Source organism: Anguilla rostrata, chromosome 14 (assembly GCF_018555375.3).
Source record: "Anguilla rostrata isolate EN2019 chromosome 14, ASM1855537v3, whole genome shotgun sequence".
NCBI classification, from domain to species: domain Eukaryota; kingdom Metazoa; phylum Chordata; class Actinopteri; order Anguilliformes; family Anguillidae; genus Anguilla; species Anguilla rostrata.
This window is the reverse complement of record NC_057946.1, coordinates 24194049-24204906: the sequence shown is the minus strand read 5'-3', so window position 1 is coordinate 24204906 and position 10858 is coordinate 24194049. Positions and strand designations below refer to the sequence as shown.

The 10858-nt window shown below is 39.6% G+C and overlaps 1 protein-coding gene across 1 annotated transcript; it reads left to right on the top strand.

Moving 5' to 3' along the window:
- Positions 1 to 4123: 4123 nt before the first annotated feature.
- LOC135240187 (uracil nucleotide/cysteinyl leukotriene receptor-like) lies at positions 4124 to 10148 on the top strand. The gene is made up of 3 exons (XM_064309550.1): positions 4124 to 4441; positions 7789 to 7901; positions 8861 to 10148. The coding sequence occupies exon 3, from the start codon at positions 8915 to 8917 to the stop codon at positions 9809 to 9811; it is 897 nt and encodes a 298-aa protein (XP_064165620.1). The 5' UTR covers positions 4124 to 4441; positions 7789 to 7901; positions 8861 to 8914; the 3' UTR covers positions 9812 to 10148.
- Positions 10149 to 10858: the final 710 nt, after the last annotated feature.

The window sequence follows — 10858 nt, the reverse complement described above, 5'->3', positions numbered from 1 at the left end:
TGCAAGTTATTTTATTTCATCTCTACTTACTGGAAATATATTTGTGGATTCATCACAGAATTAGGGTTCCAAGCACGCATGTGTTGTTATACAAATTCCCATGAGCTAGATAAAGCTAGCATGCTGAAACTAGTCATATACATAACCAATGACTCAACACCAAATAGATTCATATGATCATAATTGGTCAAAAGGTGGTGCGATAATTGCCTTCCAAACTCAAAATTGAAAGAAGTGGGTTAAAATCTCAACACTTTGTCCGACAGAACTTTCAGGACTTGTTGGTTAAAATGAGACAAATTTTTCATACACTTGTACCTACAGTACCACTGATTCTGCAGTTGACCCAATCTGTTATAGCAAAACTGACAGTGAAAAAACCAACATGATTTTTTAAATTGTCATATGTTAATTAGCAATTACACAAAAAAGGATAATGACATATTAAACACTGGGCATAGATTACGCCAAAATGTCGCAATTAGCCAGATGAATTGACAATGTGAAACTTTCAATATTCTCTCATCAATCTTAATAAAACTTGACGTCTGGACTGTCAAGATGAGGTCTGATGTCTGTAAAGTAATTTTTAAATAGTCTTTTTGTAATTTTTCTGTTTTGGTGGATTTAATGATCTGTGGCCAGTGGTGGTCACAGCAGTTCAATTCATACTTCAAATTCCATTCGAGTTCCAATCCAAAGGAATCTACACTCCCAAATAAAACAGCATGATTTGCTTGGGAGTATAATGCCAGGAGACACTTTTAGCAGCCGTTAAAAATTTCAAAACACACCGCTACACTCCTTGACCCCAGATATAAAGATTGATACTTCAACTCTACGAACACCAAGCTACACGCAAGACAGGTGTTGCAAAAGCTGCTGGATGGCAGGCAGATGAGAACAGACGAGACGGGAGAAAGACAGACGATCGAGGAAGCAGGCTCGCACTGGTATGGGGACAATGAGCACACTACTCTCTATGTATGACAAAATTTAGGAGGAAAGAACGAGTGAGGAATAGGCTGTTGCCAGGCAGTCGGCTGCACTGGTTCAGTGCATTCTGGCAGAAGCCCCTATCCCATAGAAAGCACCAGCATTGCCATACTGGGCTGGCAATAAAGATTGGCTCCCGGTACTGGCTGAAATAGCAAGAAGCTGTCTCTCCGCCCTCTGCACTAGCACAGACAGTGAGTGCTATTTCAGTTCTGCCTCTGATATTGTAGACAAGAAGATAAACCATGTCTCTTATGGCTGAAATGGTGTTCTTCGTGAAGAACCTCCCACAATGGCTGTCTTTTTCTTACTAAATTACTTTTTCACTTTAACTGACTTAATACAAGTGTAGAGTTAAAAATGGCACTAAATAACAAACATTTTTGTTTAAAAGAACAAATTTCATTAATTTCTTGCTAAGATTTGTGCCTAAATTCTTTAAACAATTGACTTCGGCAAATATGGATGGGAAAAAAATTGGAGATCTGTAACAGCCTTAAAAAACCCCATGGGTGCATCCCTAGTACACACACTCAGTTACTTTCACTATTTTTTTATCCACAACTCGGTACATGTAAGAAAAGGAGGTGGTTACAATAGTTAATGATGTTAGACAAAGTGTGCCATCTTCTGATCTTAAAATAAAACACTTTTCATTCTTAAATGTCACTAGATCATAGCACTAATTACAATAGTATTAATAATAACAATAAGAATTAAGAGTTGGCATGCTAACACAGTATATCCCCTCTATTCTGTGTTACACTATGAATTGTTTATTCATGTAAATGACATTGGCGCCACCTAGTGCCAAGAGAAAGACATTGTAATGACCCCACACAGTTAAAGTACCATTCCACAGGAAGATTTGGAATATGCCTATGTAAGAGGGAGACCGAAATATTTTCACTTGGAAACTCCAGATGTGAGTAGCAAAGATTCCTTTTAACAGTGTTGTGTTGGAGAAAAAAATCCATTCTGTCAGGATATGTCAATCTAATGTATTTTTGTCAAGTGATTATAAAGGGAAAATATAGCTGCAAGCAGTGAATCCCAGGGTCCAAGCATAATCAGCAACAGCTGGCAAACACAGAGACTATATGATGGTGGACAACAACTTTACATATTTATGTTCCAACTGAGATTGTTGGCCAAACCATCATTTTCAGGACCTGTCCGATGCAACAGTGACCTTCTGAATATTTCATATTTGGATCTCTATCACACTATCTTGTGGATGGATCGATTCATTGCAAGATGGTGCCCACCAATAAAGTATATATCAATGTTGCAAATGAGGGTCTTTGTCACAACAGCAAGTTTTAAATCACTGCACAAGACCCATGAACTTAAATTAATTTTTTTACAAGAAATGTGGTTGGATTTGGCCAAAACTATGTGGTCAGATTAGGAAAATCCAATGTTGGTCTCATGGTTCATTGAGGGAAATTAAATATGCGGCTTTCCTTCAGGTAAGTTAGTTTTGGAAACTTGGTAGGAAGTAGTTCCGTAACAGTTGGAGGTGGGCATCTGAGTCCTGCATCTAGGTCTGGCATTCTACATTCACCTTTGGTCTTTTGGTTTTTGCACCTTGGATTACTTTGGGACAAACGCTGTGGTTTCTTATCCGCTTTCATTCATTTTGTGTGACTGTCCATGTCTGTAACCTTTACAGACAAACCATTAATTGTTTAAGGTAGTTGAACCTCATCTTCAGATTAGACGTGAATATATTTGTTGTAACTTAATAAACAAAAAACTTCATTTCCATCTGATTGTGAGTTGTACATTTGGATAAAGGTTGATCCAAACAATTTGCTCTGCCAGAATTTGTAAATTTGATTGATAATTTGTATCTTTGATAATAATTACCAAATTAAATCAAATAAATATATTTTACATGTTGGGTAAGCGAGGTGTTTTAATGGTTGATGCACTTGAGTACGGTATTCAGAGTGCCGAACATCAAATGAGGGTGTTAATGGTTAAAACTGGTGGGTTCGGAAAATTAAACATATTTCAATTAATCCTCACCTTGCTGACAGGTTTTAGAACTGCCAGCATTGTTTGATAAACCACAGCCATTGCTAATACATTTGCTTGTCATTTGGCCATTTTTGACTTAATCAGAAAACAGTATGTGAGATCAGGTAAAATACCAAATTGGGTCCAAATTGGTCAATTTTTGTAGATGGAGACACATTTAAAGTGCTTTCCAACAAAATAAAACCAATGAAATCAGTGCTTGGAGTCTGGCTCCATCTTGTGGTCATTATGTTTGAAGCGTTCCAAGTACAGCGCACTGCGCGAGTCACTAAACCACACGAGCACCAACTACCTTTAAGAGAACAAACTATATATAAACAAGCCATGAAATACAATGCATTTCCCCTGATCTACTGTTCTGCTACTTGGACCTAATTGAATGTCTTATTACATTTGTAGCATTCCGTAGCAAGCCATGATATTTATTCTTTGCTACGTAGTTTTCAGCCTGGGTCACATTCCATTCCCACACGTACAGTTTATAAAGCTGAATGTGTATAGATGCCTAGTGCAGTGGGAATGCTTCAGCGATCTTATGATTGTCAATCCCTGGTTGGTGTGCACGATAGCTTTCTGACATCTACAGAAATTAATAAATAGGTCATAAAGAGGCAAATAAATGCAGAAATACGCATTTATGTCAGATTTTATCTGATTTACTTCTGTGTAGGCCTACATTAATTAATTCTTACATTTCCCTGTATTTATATTTATTTATTCATTTATTTATTTTTAATATTGGCATTTCTGGTCCACCATACAAAAGATAATATAAGTAAGACACGTTGTACTCTGAAACACCAGCAGCGGCACAAGTACAGTTAAGCTAACGTTATATGTGCTTTCACTGTAAACTAGACGATAAAACGCGTCACGGCGGACTCATAAATCCTTCACTGTAATAAACCAAAAACATGAAGTGAACCGCACATAGGCTACAGCCATTAACATTATGGTCTCATAACGTATGAGCACCACAGTGGGCGCAAAAAGACTTACAAAACCAATTTTAGCCTAAAACACTATGGCAAGTCAAAAAACAAACAAACAAACAAAAAAAAAAAACAATCTTAACTTACCCTGACGGAGGCTCGCTTTCGTGAATTTTCACCTTTCTTCTTATCACTCATCCCTGCAGTTTCAGTAAGTATCAGAACTTACGGAGAGTCTCGTCTTTATGTAGGCTACCAGGATAAGGTTAGACTTGCGCGTATGTTGCAGGATACAGCAAGATAAGGCAAGCCTCGCGTTTATGCAGCTGGATAAGGCGAGTTTCCGTCCGGAACGACTGCTGCGCCATGAAAAAGTTCCTGAGGGTGGAAAATGCTATTTCGCAGGTGGCGGTTGACACATCCAACGTCAAGGCGTTTACCAACAGGACGCAGGGCGCTGTTTCAAGGTAACTATGGTGAGAGATGAGCAGAACTGTCCGTTTCCAGTCGTCAGGTGAGATTTCATTCTCACTTTTGGCGAGAAACTGACAAACCACAGTAAACTCCGATTGCCATCCATTTCCCCATACAGATTATGGAATACCCAAATACGACCTCTAGAACCCAGTCTTCTTTTCTTCCAAAAATGTATTTCACCACATTACTGTTGACGGCGTCTTCCGTGGTTTTGTTGGCAACAGGAAAGTGAACTGTCTCCGTGCGGATTTGATCCATTCACCCAGACACTCAAGTCAGCAGAACAACTTATCTCACAGTTAAATTAAACTTCGACAAAAATCAATATGGGCTGCTCATGGGTCAGATGCACCTGTCAATCAAAGCCAGGTTCGCCACTGTTTTATTAATTTTACTGACGATTAATAATTTCATGTTATTTCCCCCCTTTCACACACAATAAACTAGAAAATATTTAATATGCAAGCAAACTTAATTATTTTTGCGGAGCCAGATGCACCTGCGCATTCGTCCTACTAAACGAAGCACCACCAGCGCATGCGTCCCACTCAGGTCGTCCGTGAGTGAGTGAGTGACCACAATTTGCCATGCACAGCCCACGGCGGCAGTTCATGTGCGCCGTGGGAAAAACAGTAACACGAGAACAGGCTTTACATTTATTTACACCGACGAGAAGTTAAACAAGAAATGAACGTTTGAGGATAAACTAAGTTGGCTGGAAAAGGCGAATTGTGAAATGGTTACGCATGATAGCTCGCAATAATTATAATTAACAGTAAACTAACAACTATCTGTCTGGATTGCACCTGCATTGATGTTACGAAAGTTATTTACCTTGCCACAGATAGTCCTTCAGAAGCTGCAGCGGTAGACTGTGACATCAGCTGGCAGTGTTTGTGTTCAGATTCTGAACGTTCCAACAATGTTAATCAATGGGGAAAACCTTCGAAAAAAAATTTCAGCTATTAAAAAACAAAAGCCACAAGCAACACAATCCCATACTGGGTGAAGCTACTGGTCAAATTTGGCAGGTCTGGCTGAAAACCTGCAGGAGTAGCAGCATAAAGGAACTTGATGTCGAATAAGAATCAACTAAAAAGGAAGGTGTGAGGACAACCTAAATTGGCTTGAAAAGGCCAAGCATGGTAGCAGTACAAATAGAAAGAGAATAACAAGACTAATGTTACCCAAGTAGCTTAAGTTAAATTTGTGGAGATACAGCTAGCTGTGTTATATATATATGAACAAACTATTATAAATATCTCACAATAATTGACATGTTGCATATGCATGTTAGCTTGCAAGAATTATGACAGAAAATAACTAATATTAAGTTGGGTTGTCCATGCATTGCTGTTGCTAAATTTACTCACCTTGGCAAAGATTTCATGCAAAGCTTTTCAAAGGGGACAGTTAGTATCTGTGTTCCATCAGTGTTAATCAATGGGAAATTTTTCAATATAAAATCATACAATAATTTGTATCAATCACTCAAAAAATATTTGAGCACAAAAAGCACAAGCAAGGCCATATTAGATGAAGCTACTAGGAAAATTTGGTATGACTGGCTGAAAAGCTGTTGGGTTAGTAACATATAGAAAATTGATGTGGAATAAAAAGAAATAAGGAGAACAGTAAGTTTTTCAAACCAACTTAATTCACTAGTTAGCATCAACAGTTCTCAAGGATAATACAAATTGCTTGCCAACCTTGGATTGACATCTGGATTCTTGATTCACTTAAATAGCCAAATTTGTTTATGTTTACAAAAGTATGGTTAGCCAACCAAATTTGATGAGTGGTGTTGACAGTAGCTTTGTTTTTGGGCTTAAACCAACTGCTCTACCATATGAAAACAGAATATACCATTACACTGAGAAAAAAAACCCTACACATTTTGCTGAGCACCATGCTTATAATTGAGCTTTCATAAAAGATATTCCCAGCCAACTGTAACCCTTCCTCCCTGGGCAACACTATGGCTGATTATACGTCACCATGGAGGACTGCACTGACCTTGGGACATATTACCACAGTGAGGAACAGTGCTGGATATGCAACCCCACAGCCCTGTTAAGTTAATGTGTGTTGGCACTATACCTCGAAGCCCTCATTCAAAAACGGTCTGATAATATTCAAATGCTCAACACCATGTCCCAGCATTCCCACTCAGGCTTCTGTAATTGTGGTTATCTGTGCAGCCTCTGCTGAGCTCATTGACTAGACCAGTGCCCCGATCCTTATGATCAATTAGAATGACAGATCAATAAGAAGCACACATAAAACATCAATGCTCTTAGCCTAACACAGGCAGGATCAACAGCAACCTAAAAGAAACCCTGAATGCCAGTAATCTGCACAAGCTGAGTGGAACTGTGTCTTAAATTGTCCACTGAGGAAGTGTACCTCTGTTAAAAAGCAAAATCAAAGATTTTCAAGGAATTGTTTCTGGGCTACAGATATAGAAGGCTTTTACACATCCAGAAGCAATATGTAATTAAATCTGTTTTAAAAAATATTGTATGCACATATACTGTAAGTCACTCAGGAAGTTGAAGAAGAAGGTGCAACCTGGATTTAGTGTTGATTATATGAATTATATGTCCATTATACACTTGCTTTTGCAATACATTTATTTGAGTACTTTCCATATTATTTCCTATGCTGATATGGCTGTTTGAATCACCCAATTATTGCTGCCATATTTCTTCTGCAACTCACTGAATAGGCTGTGTTATATGATGTCAGTAATCTGACACCAGAGCCCTTGGAAGGAAATCTAATGACCTATTTATCCAGTCCTTCTGGACTGGAGGTGGGTTGCAAACACATGCATTTGACAAAAAAGGTGGTTGTTTTTCAGTGCTGCTGCTGCTTGACACCAAGACTGAAAATCACTGTGTCACCTCCATGTAACATGTTTCACTTTGTTACACCAAATTTCAGAAGTGAACATGTCAACTGTTGCATCAGTTGTTTACAGCAAATTTACATCGAGCACCAATGGCGCATTGCATCACTGCCAATCGGTGCGAACGCTGATGGGCCACAACAGGCTTTCCAAACGAATACCCTATTCAGTCAAATCACGGGTCAAGTATGTTTGTTTTTTAAATATGATTTTCTTTTCCCATTCAAATAAGTATTTACCTTTGTACCTGTGTTCTTTTATGCAAAGTGTTTGTGGTCTGTGGCCATCACACCCCATGATAAACCGGAGGTGCTGGAAATTTTCCATGCACCCCACCCCTACTCTGCTGTTCTGATTGGCCAGAGGCATGATCCCAGCAGAGCTGAATTATCAGTGATGGGGTTTCTCTATATCTCTCTATTCCAGTCTCTGCTTCACTTCACACAGTCCAAACAGGGGTTCATGCAGGACTTAACTGGAGACAGCAGGGATCACAGCAGCACTGAGATAATTAAGGACAAATTGCACCACCAGCCCTGGTAAGATTATTCTAAACTTCCTTTGTGTTGGGGAATGTTGTATTCCTTTTTGCATAACTTTTATTTTTAATTTATTTTTGTCAATGCAAAAATATGGACTCAAACACTCTCACAATCTATTGTCCTGGTCAAACCTAGCAACTTTTATTCTTTTCCTCTGTGGTTGTCAATATATTGAATGTGTATTTGTGTACATTATTGTGCAGAATAAGCCACTCCAACATTGTGAGAGTTTAAAACCATATTGACAATTCTATATCTAAGCATATCTCCTTGGAAATGGTGCTAGAATATGTTGCTCTACACTGCAGTTTGAGTGAAATAAGGTCAGGAGGGTAGGGCACATGGGAGCTTTAACATAAAAACAGTGAAACGCAGAAATAATGGGGCAGAGAGACACGCCGTATAGTTAATGCTATCTAATCACTCGTGAGCATCAATTCAGATTCTAATCTCTAAATTAATCTAAAAGCTAATCTGACAAAAGAAGTTTTTTTTAAATGTAAGATTTCCATGGACAGACATATTTGTAGTTTTACTCCACTTAACATGTCATAATGATAAAAATACTGTAGATTGATTCTATTTCTGTTTTTGAAGAGTTGGAGAGTGCTTGGTCTATTTCTGTGTCACATTACATTACACTAATTTATCAGAAGCTCTTGTATTTTATATTCACCTGATTTATCTCAACAATAGTACCAGACCTGGCTGACAACATTCCCATACCAGCGATTATAGATTCATCATCACAAAACCCTACTATACTAGTGCAATGTCACAATGATAACCAAAAAACTAAATACAAATTCTGAATCAGATTAAAGTGAAGGAAGGATGTAAGGTGAGCACAAATGGGAAGATAGTAGATGTGTTGTGAGGAGGTGTTCTGTATTAATGCAGAATGCAGCCCTGTATTTCTCATCTTATTGTGAATGCTTTCTTTTCTCTCTGAGCAGAAACCCCCCAAACTGCATCCTGTTGGAGCCCCATCTCCTGCCTGTCAAACACCCATGGAGGTCTTCTACTTCAACTCCTCCATCGTCTACATCAACGGCAGCACTGGGGGCAGTGACATGACCCCGTACGAGGAGTGTAAGGACATGCCCGCTGCCCTGATCTTTTATCTGATCCTGCAGGCCATCAACCTGTTCCTGGGGATCCCTGCTAACCTCATGGTGCTGTGGCTCCTGCACAAGAACAAGGGGGACTCCTCCAGCTCTGACATCTTCATCCTCCACCTGGCCATCCTGGATACCTTCTTCTGCCTCATCCCTCCCCTGGAGCTGGTCAACAAAGTCTTCCTCACCATCGGCAGCACCTGGTACGTACTGCGATTCTTCTACGGGGTGAAAGACTCTTCGCCGCTCTTCCTCTCCTGCATCTGCATGGACCGCTACATGGCCGTCCTGCACCCAATCACCTTCACCGAGCTGAAGGACCGAAACCACCGCTCGGTCTGCGCTGCCGTGCTGTGGCTGGTCACCCTGGTCTATGCGGCGGCTAAATGCGTATGGGGCAACATCCCCAACTTCGAGAAGGTCTTTGTTGCCATGATCCTGGCAGCTTTTTCCTTCATGCTCTTCTGCAATGTGGCCATCCTGAACGCGCTCCGCAAGTCAGGCCCTGGCCGTGATGAGATGCACCCCGTCAAGAAGAGGGCCTTCAAGATGGTGCTCATAATTCTGGCCATCATAGTCTTCAACTACTTCCCACCTGTGGCACTCTTCCCCTTTCAGGAGCACTTCTCCCCGGACGAGTTCATCTGCTTTGTCTACCCTATAGCCTTTGGCTTCATGGACATCAGCAGCAGCATTCAGCCTGTTCTCTACCTCTCCCGGGAGATTCCCAGTGTCCTTTGCTGCTGTCCTAAGAATAAAGGCTCAGGAAACTCCACTGATCCAAGCTGAAATTTGATCAAAGATCCATTGTGTAGATTTGCAGTTATATTTATTTTTGTAGGATTTTTCTTTCTAGGGTCACAGAATTGAAGAATTTCTTTGTAATGAAGCTCTATCTAATTTAAAATAAATTAATTGACGTGTGTTATGTGTTGAGTCCAAATAAACGGAAATTGACTGGAATGGTATGAGGGAACACTTAAAAATGTACTGAAATATATCCGGCCATAAAATGAAACAGCTGTAACTTGATTTTTACACCTTGTTTGTTGTACCAGGCTTGGAAATCAGATCACTGTTCCAGAAAGTGCTTTTCTATGATGAAACTTAAAAAAAAAAGATTTTTCATGGCGACATATATCTACTGTAGCTATATATATATATATATATATATATATATACACACATACATATTAGTCTCAATTAATTACTGATAATACCATTTTGTATTTTTTACTTTTAGTTACATTTGAACTAACATTAAATACGAAAGACATTGAGATTATGGACTCTGTTTTCTGGAATCAATGGTGCACGATGTATGGGCACAGGCTGCATGGGTGCACTGGCTGTGGCTACTAAATTTTTGTGACCAGTGGCAAGGACTGCACAGCTCAAAGCATGGGGCACAGGTTAAAAATGGGCTGGAATAAAAGGAATAAATTATCAGCGGGTGTGCTGCAACTGGATTGAATCATAGGCAGTAAAATGGCTTCTTTCCTTCCCTTGAAGAGCCTTTGTGCACTGGCATACTGCCAATTTCCATGGCCTACCACGGCAATGGAAGACAAGGATATACTTATCAGAAGTTGTTTCTCCCAAGACATTTTTGTGTGGGAGGTAATTTCCTATTAAACCTGCAGCTAAACCTAGCTAAACCTGCTCAGAACTTATATAGCTAGCATGCACACACACACACACACACACACACACACACACTGGCAGCTACCTTTACTCTTGGCTTTCTAAAACTTCTAACTCCGATATTCATTCAAGAGAGGCTATTTGTAATATTCTAGCTGTGCAGATTCTCCATAACTTCCTCCTACGTTGCAA